Source organism: Nannobrachium achirus (genome assembly GCF_963921795.1).
Source record: "Nannobrachium achirus genome assembly, chromosome: 1".
Lineage (NCBI taxonomy): Eukaryota > Metazoa > Chordata > Actinopteri > Myctophiformes > Myctophidae > Nannobrachium > Nannobrachium achirus.
Genome location: NC_137810.1, coordinates 50,574,689 through 50,587,042, shown reverse-complemented (window position 1 = coordinate 50,587,042; position 12,354 = coordinate 50,574,689). Strand labels below are relative to the sequence as shown.

Genomic DNA, 12,354 nt, shown 5'->3' with positions numbered 1-12,354 from the left:
CCCCTCCCCCCAGAAAAATCTTTTTGAAAAAAAAAAAAAGAATTGGAAAAAAAAAAAAAATGACGTCACAAACGGCAGCAAATAGTACTTGCGCCTGTTTTGAGAACCCGTGGGATGCTTTTAACCTCCACCTTCCCAAAACCAGAGAAAGACACAACGGTCTGAAATGGGACTTTGTGAGGATAGAAGGTGCTAGTGGGACCCCAAAAAAAGGTTTTAAAATAGGAAAAGTGGATTTTCATGGTGTATCACCTTTAATATATAGATACGCTGTATCAAGACCTATTTTCTCTGTCCTCCCTCTCTCAGACACAGCCATGTACAATACAACCCTGGCTCCCCCCAAGACCGGCCCTCCAACAAGCACACAACCAGGTTAGTAACCCTATACAACGAGGTTCTTCAGAAGGGGGTCTGGGAACCCTAGGGGGTCCTCAGAGTTACTACAGGGGGTCCTCCAAATCTTTGTGTGATAGAAACTTTTTTTCTCCTTTATATTTATATATATTTATATTAAGCAGATCTACAAGCTCACAACGCCTCACGTTACGAGGCGTTGTGAGCTTGTAGATCGCCTATTTCCGGCAAAGAGGAGCAGAAAAAGAGCAGACAAAGTGCAGAGTGAAAGGTCAGGTTTATTAAGTATTGACGGTTCAAGTGGTTAAATATCTGAAAAAACTAATTGACATGAATCCAAAATACACTGATGATTGTGCTATCCAACAAAACTATCTGTTGTGGGGGTCCCTGCTTCAGCTCTCTCTCGACTAAGGGGTCCTTCGTCTGAAAACGTTGAAGACCCCTGCTAAACAAACATTAAACCCAGTCACCAGTGGTGTAAAGTAACTAAGTAACTACTGAATGTACGTAAGTACCTTTTTGAGTTACTTTTACTTTACTGGAGTATTTACCGTACTTGCGCCAGCAGAGTGCACAAGTACTGGGTTTGGTTGCGTATCTGTCTCGTGTCTGTTTGTGTTTACGCCTGTATCCAATCAGGGACCAGCATTCCTGGTGACGTCACCATCAACAGCCAATGAGGGAACAGCATTCTTATGTGACGTCACCGTCAACAAGTGCGACCTGATATAAATAACGGGGCACGCTCTGCTGGCCACAAGTGCACAAGGAGCAAGTTGGCACCGTGCAGTCTAGTTTAAATTTTCAGTACTTTTACTTCTACTCCACTACATCTCAGAGGCAAATATTGTACTTTTACTCCACTAAATTGATTTGAAAACTTTAGTTACTAGTAGTTATTACTTTGTAGATATTGATTATTATTGCAAAACATATATACAGTAAGCACTTGAACTCTATACATTTCGGGCATTTGAAAATAGCTGATCTACAAGCTCACAATGCGTCACGTCGCGACTCATTTTGAGCTTGTAGATCTGCTATTTTCAAAAGATACATTTGAAAACTTGAAATGGGACATACTGCATAATGAGTACTTTTACTTTTGGTACTTTAAGTACATTTTGATGCCAATACGTTTGTACTTCTGGGTGTACTTCGAATCCTGAGTGTTAATTTAACTCTCTCAATCAAAGGGCATCTTTGCTTATCCCCTCCCCAGGGGATGACCCCACCCACAAAGTAGATGACAGCAACACCCGCATTCTGATCGGCTGTTTGGTGGCCATCATCTTCATCCTCGTGGCCATCATTGTCATTATCTTGTGGAGGCAAGTGTGGCAGAAGATGTTGGAGAAGGTAAGATAGTTACCATTTTTATAAAGAAACAACAACAACACCTTATATTTACCGGCACACAACCAAGTATAACTGAGACTTAAAGAGATATTTCACTTTAAGGTCATTTTATCGTCTACTCAGGCTTTTGGGAGCAATTTATAAGTTGCTTGATTCAGTATTTAGATATTTGATATACATTTTTACCAGACACACTCCCTTCCCATACAGTACAAACCCATTGTAACTTCAAACTCCATTTTAACTATGATAGTGTAGATTCATCTGAAACACCCGTTCTTGGTTCTGGTGACTCATACTGTCCTCCTAACATGTGAGCTGGACGTGTTTTTTCAATTACTTTTTTCATTTATTTTTAATAACTGTTTTGGACAATGAAAGAAAATTAATACAATAAAAAAACATTAATAAAATACATTGAAAACGTGGCCCCCTAACTTATTAGGAAGGCAGTATGAGTATCCAAGGACAGGTGTTTTAAATGAATCTAACGTGGTTAAAATGGAGTTTGAAGTTAAAATCTCCACCGGCTGTCTGTCCGTCTGTCTGTCTGTCTGTCTGTCCGTCTGTCACACGTCACACGTCACACTTTTGCCCTGCTCATATCTCCGCAACCGTTGCCCCGATCCATGCCAAATTTAGCACACACACTCCTTGCCTGCCAAACTACACCCATCAATTCTCACATGGCCCTCTTCTAGTGCCACCATGAGGCCGATTCTTGCAAAACACATTTTTTGACACTGCTCCTACAATTTTTGCCCTAAAATCACGCAAATCGGTACACAGTATGTCTACACTCATCTCATCAACATGGATATGTCCCATTTAGCGCCACCTTCAGGCCGATTTTTTAAAACACATTTTTGGACACTACTCCTACAGATTTGGCCCTAAAATCATGCAAATTGCTACACAGTGTGTCTACACTCATGTCAGCAACATGGATCTGTCCCATTTAGCGCCACCTTCAGGCCGATTTTTTTAAACACATTTTTGGACACTACTCCTACAGATTTTGCCCTAAAATCACGCAAATCGCTACACAGTATGTCTACACTCAGGTCATCAAAATGGATCTGTCCCATATAGCGCCACCATCAGGGCGATTTCTACAAACACATATTTGGACACTTCTCCTACACATTTTGGCCTAAAATCACGCTGCGACCTGACGGTCGCTTATCTCCCGATTAGGGAGTCTTACTGGTATAGGAAGGGGCGGTGTCTCATAAAATGATATCTAAATACTGAATCAAGCAACTTAAAAACTGTCCGGGATGTTCACAAAAGCCGGAGTAGATGATAAAATGACAAAGATAAAGATAAAGATGATAAAGTTAAATATCCTTTTAATACTTTAAAAAGTAGAGCATGTCACAGTAATGCCATGGCACGTCACATGTGTTTCACCGCCCACAACGTCCTTCATTCTCAGGCTTCTCGGAGGATGCTGGACGATGAACTAACTGCTAGTCTGTCACTACAGAGTGAGACATTCGCCTACAGCCACAACAACCAGTCGTCTGCGGACAGCGAGCAGGAGTCCGGCTCCACCTACGAGCGCATCTTCCCGCTGGGCCCAGACTACCAGGAGCCTTCACGCCTCATACGCAAGCTGCCCGAGTTCACTCAGACGCCCGACGAGCCTGGTTCTGGTCAGTGGACATGCGCAGGGGCGTCACAAGGGGGGGGGGGGAGTAGTGGGACTGAGTTAGTAGGGCCCAAGGTGGAGGGAGGGGCCTGGAGTTATTTTATACTTTAGCTATTGAGAAATAGCAGACAAGCTCACAGTCGTGAAAATGTGTGCAAATCTTTGAATATATGTATTTTTTTAAGCTAATATTTGTCACTCAAATTTTGCGTCGGGGGGGCGGGGGGTCCCTGGAACTAAATATTTTGAGATGGGGGGTTCATTTTAGGGGTCCTTCATATGAAAAAGTTTGAGCACCACTGACAAAGAAACATAGGTTTTTTCGAAATATTCAAAGACTTGCACAAATGTTCATGATTTTTCAAAAATAGCAGATCTACAATATCCTTGTATATCTGCTATTTTTCAATAGTTAAAGCACAAAATAATTGTGCGGGGGCCCACAGTGAATCCTTGTAAACTCAGGGCCCAGAATTTGATGCGACACCCCTGAACATGCGTGTGCTTTTGTGGACACATATTAGTCACATATGGTCACTGTCAGGCAGAGCCCTCTTGTCTCCACATTTGAGCTTTTTATGTTTTTTGAGCTGTGCTTCTGGGAGGAGCTAAGCTCCAACATCTGGCTTTGGCCTACATCTTGGCACAAAGCGCTCAAAGTTTGTTGTACACTCAGGGTCACTTTGGCCAAGCTTTGCAGGACGCTTAATGAAATGAATAGCACAGCTTTTTTTGTTGTAAATTAATGCCCCACTACTTGATCATACAAAAGTATCAAAATAGCAGATGTACAAGCTGCTATTTGTGTTTTGCGGTGTGTTTTGATCTTGTACATCTGCTGTTTATCCTGAAAAGTACCGACAGCAACGATATGCATCTGCACACCAAGTCTTGCTCTCTGTCACACACTGCAGCCATTTTCCACGCGTGCACACACACACACACACACACACACACACACACACACACACACACACACGCGCAAGTCCTGTGGCCTTATCCTAACCTCTATCCCTAAACCTAACCCCTAACCCTAACCCTAAACCTAACCCTAACCGTTTTGGGGACCTACTATTTTGTCCCCACACTGTCAGAGGTCCCCTGCAGGTGACTGTGTGAACATGCGTTTAGTCCCCATAAGTATAGCTAGACAAACTCACACACACACACACACACACACACACACACACACACACACACACACACACACACACACACACACACACACAACGCATGCACGTATGCACTGCACTCATCAACATCATCCCTTCCAGAGTCTCACCTTACCAAAGCCCTGCTGTGTTTGCAGCCTCCACCAGCACTGCAGCTTCTAAATCCACCACAACGACTGCGGGCCAAGATGGCGTCCCGCACTACGCCGAGGCCGACATCGTCAACCTTCAGGGGGTCACGGGAGGCAACACGTACGCCATCCCCGCCGTCACCATGGACCTGTTGTCAGGGAAGGATGTTGCCGTCGAGGAGTTTCCTAGAAAGATGCTCACGTTCAAGGAGAAACTGGGAGAGGGACAGTTTGGAGAGGTCCGTCTTCGATGCTTTCATTTAGCATTTTATAGGGCTGCAATTGATGATCTTTTTAATGATTGTTCCGTCGATTACTTTTACCATTCATCGAATCATGAAAAAGCTAGTTTTTTGATATACTGTATAATTATTTTTATTTCTTATAAAGGCCTATTAATGAATTGACACAGAACTCAAATATTGTTTTTTAATCGGTTTGTTTGATTAGTCTGATTAACCACTTAATCCCTTATTATTCTTGGTCTACAACGGTGTCCCTTTGTGGCGTGTTGTGACCTCGTAGATATGGTATTTTTGCTTTTCTTTATTATAGATTGTTTTATCAAATCCAATTGTTGTTTTTATTAATGTTTATGTTCAGTTCTCGCCCCTCCTCTCCACACCTCTCCTCAGGTGCACCTGTGTGAAGCTGAAGGCATGCAGGAGTTCATGAATAAGGAGTTTTCCTTTGATATCAGTGAGGATCAGCCAGTTCTAGTGGCTGTCAAGATGCTCCGCTCAGATGCCAACAAGAATGCAAGGTATTACAGACCAGGGGGGCAGGCGTCAGGATTTAAAATGGAGCAACACAGTAACTGAAAGTTACTATGATTGGCCGCTAGTTGCGCTACATTTGATTTTCTTACCTTAATAAACATTGTCATAAGTACTGTCGCTAGTTTAAAGCCTCGTTTCAATCACCATGATTTGCGTTTTGTGAAAATATGGTCCAATTTATGTTATATTTGATGTTAAAGCAGGGCTGTAGGAGGGGCTTGTGATCATAGGCTTGTGATGGTTTTTCTTTGTCTGCTTTATTTGGCAAGCTCAACACCACATTCTCCCAAGTATCCCTGCGGTTGCATGTGACCGTTGGCAGCCAATAGCATTCGAGATGGTACCATTTCTACCAATGAACGTTGATTTCTACAATGATGGCGGCACCCGTACAAGGGACAAAAAAGCATCATTTTCGCAGCATAGAAACCAATGGCTTTACACCGTCCATATTTTTTTACAGTATATGTTACTGACCCACTATTAATGGGTCTATGAAAATGTACAAATGCAACCAAATGGACCTGCAAGGGTCCACGTGGTTACATTTGTTCACTCTTACAAATTAATACACTGGAGATTTTACAGTGTGGATAGAACACTGTTTCCCAATCAGTGGGTCAGGACCCATTTGTGGGTCACAGACCGATTTTTATGGGTCACGACTCGAGTAAAAACCCACTCACTAGCATGGGTCTTGACCTGAAAAGTTTGGTAACCAGCGGATTAGAACATTCCACGTGTTCTTGAGACATAACCCCCATGCTTGATTCGCTTGTTATGTTCGTTCTTCGGCTAGGAACGACTTCTTGAAGGAGATAAAGATCATGTCTCGTCTGAAGGACCCCAACATAATCCGCCTGCTGGCCGTGTGCATCTGCAACGACCCTCTGTGCATGATCACAGAGTACATGGAGAACGGAGACCTGAACCAGTTCCTGTCTCGCCATGAGCCAGAGGGGCAGCTGGCCCTGCTCAGCAACGCACCCACTGTCAGGTACTGTACCAGTGATCCAGTGAAGGAGTGTCCGGTACCAGTGAGGCAGTAAAAGAGTCAGAGTGAGTGTAGAAATTAATGAAGGAAGATGGGGTGTTGGTAATGACTGAGTTGGAGAAAGGGCGGCTGACTGACAGTGACTGACTGTGCATGGGAGAATTACTGCACTGCAACATCTGAGTGTAAAAAGAGTTAATTTATAAACTAACACTGAGGTTTTTGATATTGAGTATGTGACTGCAAGGACTAAATTGGGGTTATAACTGAAGTGAATGTTTTTTCAACGTCTAAAGCTAAGCCTAGATGTTGAAAGAAACATTCACTTTTATAACAATTATAACCCGGTTTATAGATGGACATCTAATATCCGACTATGGTTCACTGGGGAATGCATGCGTGCACAACTCACATCTTGCACCCTTTGTGCTATTTCTCATTCCATGATGTTATTTCTCATTCCATGATTTTATTTCTCATCTCCTCTCTCCAGCTACAACAGCCTGTGCTACATGGTCACTCAGATAGCGTCAGGGATGAAGTACCTCTCGTCCCTAAACTTTGTCCATCGCGACCTGGCCACAAGGAACTGCCTGGTGGGCAGTAACTACACGATAAAGATAGCGGATTTTGGCATGAGCAGGAATCTGTATAGCAGCGACTACTACCGCATCCAGGGCAGAGCTGTATTGCCCATACGCTGGATGTCGTGGGAGAGCATTTTGCTGGTGAGGACATCTAGTGGACACGTGTGGAATAATTTGTCTTGCAGTGCTATGATTTTGTGTCATTTCTGTTGATGCTTCTTCATCATTGTGCATTTTCAGTGGGATCCTACAGCATTATGCAAATAGTCTGACAAATACGGACACTCTTAAGTGATAAATGCTTGTATTTAGACTTTGTTGTCTTCTTCAAAATTATTTGACTGCACTTGCCGATAATTTGACTGTTTTTTTAGGAATTTACACAAAGATAACCTTAAATATAGTAACTTATTTTATCTAACTTGTTTTATCTGCCAATAATTTGATGGACTTGGACTTGGACTTTTTTGCAGTGTGCTGTACCTCCCTTACTGATGCTGTGTTTCTGCTTTCAGGGTAAATTCACCACAGCTAGTGACGTGTGGGCGTTTGGGGTGACCCTGTGGGAGATGCTGACCTTCTGCAAGGAGCAGCCATACTCCCAGCTCACCGACGAGCAGGTGATAGAAAACACAGGGGAGTTTTTCAGGGACCAGAAAAGACAGGTGCGTACGACACATCAACATGTCCTTGTGTGTAGCTTACTTGCATCGACATCGGCATTTAGTTACAATTTTTATCCAGAGTTACTTAAAAAGTATGCATCTAAATCTAAATAATATACGCTAAGCGTTTTATGCTCAGATTACAGATTTCACCACAACACATGCCAAGAGATGTACTGTAAAGTATTTCAATTCTGAACATGATCACCATATAGGCATCACACATAGTACAATGGTTCTCAACCTGTGGGTCGGGACCACCAGAGGGGTCCCCAAATAATTTGTGGGGGTCCCCTGATGTTTAACTAAATGTTAACATTGTTTTCTGACTCAACAGTAAACAGACCAACATACAGTATAAGTGTATACAGGGTGTCTGCACATTTCTAAAATGACAATTTAAGGACGTTAAAGACCTTTTAGTACCTCTGGTCAAACATTGGTAAAATTGTCAAATTTTAGAGGCAGAAATTATGAAAATAGCTGTGTTGCGAGGTGTTGTGATCATGTAGGCTATTTTCAATAGATGAAATAGATTGAGTCAAACTAAATGTAATGCCAACTACTACAATTCCAAGTGCTTGTGCAGGGTGGTGGTGGGGAGGGTTCCCCAATTAGTTTTCCCCAAGGGCCGAATTATGTCTAGGGTACCAAGTCGAGGGCCACAACATTGCAGGGGGCGACCGTGACGTTCCCACTACTCCAGCGACAGTTTTCGTCGTTGTCGGGTGAAGATCTGTATGTCCAAAACCGTTCGTTTTGAATTTATCATTTTAAAAATAATTTAAACTAGTGAAAACAGCCGATCTACAAGCACACAACGCCTCGCGGTGCGAGGCGTTGTGTGCTTGTAGATCTGCTGTTTTCACTACTTTTGTGTGACGGCCTTGTATGATTTGCGAAAGAACGTACAAATTTGGAGATAGGAGATTTCCACCCGACAACGACGATATACTAGTGTTGTTGCTGCTCTTATGCCACCATTATTACTGGGGTTGGTGTGGGCCAGACAGTAGCCCCTTCGGCCCGCGGGCCGCCTATTGGGGAACCCTGTAGTATGCTGTGGTTGTCCAAGCCTCACCCACGTTTCCCTGTCTGTGTACTGCAGATCTACCTTCCTCAGCCAGTGCTGTGTCCAGACTCGCTCTACAAGATCATGCTGAGCTGCTGGAGGAGGAACGCCAAGGAGAGGCCCTCCTTCCAGGAAATACACAGAGCCCTCCTGGAGAGCCGGCCTTAAGGCCCGAGGCTCATGTACAGCCGTGTACAGCGATGTACAGGACAGCCATTCCCAGTCCTCTTAACTCTCAAACTAACGGTGCATGAAGTAGCTTTAGTCTGCGCTTCTACGCTGTAAACTCAAAGAGTAAATTAACTGTTTGCCCCCAATGCGACCCAAATTGTCCACTTTGGTTACCACTGGTACATTCTCAGAGTTACATTAACACTGGGGTCCATTTGGTTCCATCATGCATGTGTACAGACAGTCTCACAGTTAAATCAGCACTCAGGATTTTACAGTGTAAATGCAATCCAGGGTTAAGCTATCATGGTTCAATACTAAACAGGCTGGGATCCAGCACTGTGAGGCTCTGCCATTTGGAAACACTGTTTAGAGAGCACTCCAGGAGGCTCACGCGCCACAATGATGGACAGACGCTCTGGTGTGTGAGCTCGGTTAACACAGTCACATCGGATAAGAGGTTGCAATTTATGCAAAACAAAACACATTTTAAACACCAGTAACAGGCAAATAAAATACACCCACCCACCCACCTGCAAACACACACACACACACACACACACACACACACACACACACACACACACACACACACACACACACACACACACACGCACACACACACACACACACACACACACACACACACACCCCTACACTACACTGCACTACAAACTACAGGTATGACCTGTCGGTTGTTTTCTGTCCTGAAATAAGCCAAAGTGAAATGTAGCAATCGACATTTGGCACTTTTTTTTAAACAAACATACCGGTACATGGTCATTTTATTTCATTTTGTTAATGAATTAAAAGTTCCCATGTTAAAGTGTTTCATGGATTGGTCATGATGTTATGCAATTTTGAGGAATTGAAGAACTTTCTTGTGTTTTCTTTTGGAAGACTGCTTGAATGTACAAGACATAAAAGGGAGTGCAGCAAAAACCCATCACTGTTATTTTAACCACTTGAACCCTGCAATCTCTATTCTGGGGGGAACATTCGCCTTGATCGGCTATTATCTGCAAAGAGATTTAGTTGTAGAGCGGGAAAAAGAGAGGACCAAGTACAAAGCCGACCCCAGCCAACCAAGCATCAAAGCACCCAAGTATAGAGGGTTTAAGTGGTTAACACGTTTTTTTTTTCATCTCAGTCTCTCAGACAATCACCAAGCTAGTCTTTATGGATATCATGTAACTCCATGTAATTCCTATCTAATCTCCCCTCTACCATTTTCTGACAGTGCTATTTGACCATCAGTGTATATGACTGTGTATTTTCAATAGATATTTGTAGATTAAAAAATAGCAATATTTTGTATTATTTATATGTCCATATTTGTGGGGTTTTGTTGATAATGTTTGTTTATTAATATGTTCTTAAAGATTATGCTTCTTATCATCTTCCACTTGATGCATTGTCTAACATTGCAGTCTTTATAGTTAATCTCTTCCATTTGTTTCTTTAAAAAACAATCAACTGCTTTGGACAAGTGGCCTTTTCTTCTCCATTTGTTTCTTAAAAAAAAACTATGAACTGCTTTACACAAGTGGCCTTTTCTTCTACGGCAGAAAGTCAGCCGAATGCTAAATAATGTCAGCAACATGCGCTTTTGATACGTGATTAGAAATTATCTCGCTAAAGTCCTTATCAAGAATCCAGGCTGTTAGCTGTGTGCTGAGATGGATGTGTTGAATGTGGTTTCTGTATGCGTCTTTGTAAAGATTTCACAAAGTGTTGTGGGTGTGGAGCAAGTATCACAAAACGACATATTTGTCCCTTTTGAAAAGGAGACAAAAATATGTTACGGTGAATGGGAACATGAAAGCAATTTTACCGGAATACTGGTTAAGCAGATGTATCGCATACAATATTTGCAGCTTACTGGCATAAATGTTAACTGATGATGTAGTGATCTAAAACAAGCAACATTTCACCTTAAAGGAGTAGTTCACCCCCAAAATGACCTTTTTTCTATTGATTGCTCACGCCATGGAGACTTGAGTTCAATAATATTTTTTTGTATTTGTCGCATTCCTTAGACAAAATTTTGATTTTAGTAAATTTACCCCCATTGATTCCGGATGGGGACCCAAATGCATTCGGGTCCCCATCCGGAATCAATGGGGGTGTGATAGAAACCTTTTTTTTCTCCTTTTTTATATTAACCACTTGAACCCTAACGCCCATATTCTTTGCGAGGCTTTGTGAGCTTTGGTATAGAGGGGAAAAGAGCAGACTAAGTACAGAGTGAAAGGTCAAGTTTATTATTTATTGACAGTTCAATTGGTTAAATATCTGAAAACACAAATTGGCATGAATCCAAAATACACTCACGATTGTGTTGTCAAACGATGAAACTATATGGAATCTATTAAAAGGTTGTGGGGGTCCCTGCTTCATCTCTCTCTCAACTAAGGGGTCCTTGGCCTGAAAACGTTGAAGAGCCCTGCCCTATAGCCTTATAGGAGTCGTGGACATTGGTCCCTATACTCCCTTTGCCTTATCTGTGACAGCTACCTGTTGCTGGCAGTTGTAATGGCTAGAAATGAAGTATTTTATTATTTTTGCTGAAGTCTCGCTTTCTGTGGAACAATTAATATGTTCACTTTGTCTGTCCTTTCTACACTTTGTGAACTATGCAAAAATGTCTGTTCTGAAATGAGTTTTGTCCATTTTCAATCACATTTCATGAAAGGGTTTATTCAGACAAAGGAACCTGTTTATATCATTTCGCAGCATCTCAGTGTGTGAATGTTATTAATGCATTGATGATGGCAGATGTATATTTGTAATAAATAAAACAAATAGAAACAGGAAAAAAAAACGCGAATCCTGTTGTTTTCATGATGTGTTAAGGCATTTGTACTCAAATGTTTGTTTTGCAATGAGAATGTTTGTTGTAAGTAAAAGAAGAAGTTACATTGTTTCTATATGTTATGATGGACACAATGAAAACAATAAAAATCTGTAATATTACTTCCATAATCGTTCTATCCCTTGTCATATCTATGTCAGTGATTCTCAACAGTTTTAATTTCAGGTTTCGCAGGATCACGGACCCCTGTTTGGACCCCCCAATCTAAGAAGATCGTTAAATATGGTACAAAAGTACAAACACACACAAAACAAAAAGAAACAATTAAATATACCTGTAGAAGGCTAGTTCCTACAAAAGAAAATACAATACTTGCCTAAATGTTTTGCCTGAAGTGGCCTTCTCCGCAAAAGGCTACTTCAGAAGAAACATACATGTAGTCTATTTGTTCTATTTTCTTTTTTTCCTTTGTGTTTTTTAAGCGTGCCATGGAGTAGTTTATGTTTTGGACAAAAGAAGCAGTAGATAGCTCTATTTGGACCAGAGCTATTGGTTCACAAGTCTTAAGAATAGGCTACCATATAGTAGCCCTCCT

The 12,354-nt window shown here is 41.9% G+C and overlaps 1 protein-coding gene across 1 annotated transcript in view; it reads left to right on the top strand.

Annotated features, from left to right (window-relative positions):
* ddr2a (discoidin domain receptor tyrosine kinase 2a) overlaps window positions 1–10,995 on the top strand; it is a 54,684-nt gene extending 43,689 nt beyond the window's left edge. The window contains exons 9-17 of the mRNA XM_080728215.1: window positions 310–375; window positions 1,583–1,719; window positions 3,158–3,377; window positions 4,683–4,915; window positions 5,312–5,439; window positions 6,255–6,452; window positions 6,943–7,177; window positions 7,552–7,701; window positions 8,810–10,995. Coding sequence (XP_080584341.1) covers window positions 310–375; window positions 1,583–1,719; window positions 3,158–3,377; window positions 4,683–4,915; window positions 5,312–5,439; window positions 6,255–6,452; window positions 6,943–7,177; window positions 7,552–7,701; window positions 8,810–8,941 — 1,499 coding nt within the window. The 3' untranslated portion in view covers window positions 8,942–10,995. The remainder of the gene's footprint in view (window positions 1–309; window positions 376–1,582; window positions 1,720–3,157; window positions 3,378–4,682; window positions 4,916–5,311; window positions 5,440–6,254; window positions 6,453–6,942; window positions 7,178–7,551; window positions 7,702–8,809) is intronic.
* The last annotated feature ends 1,359 nt before the right edge of the window (window positions 10,996–12,354 follow it).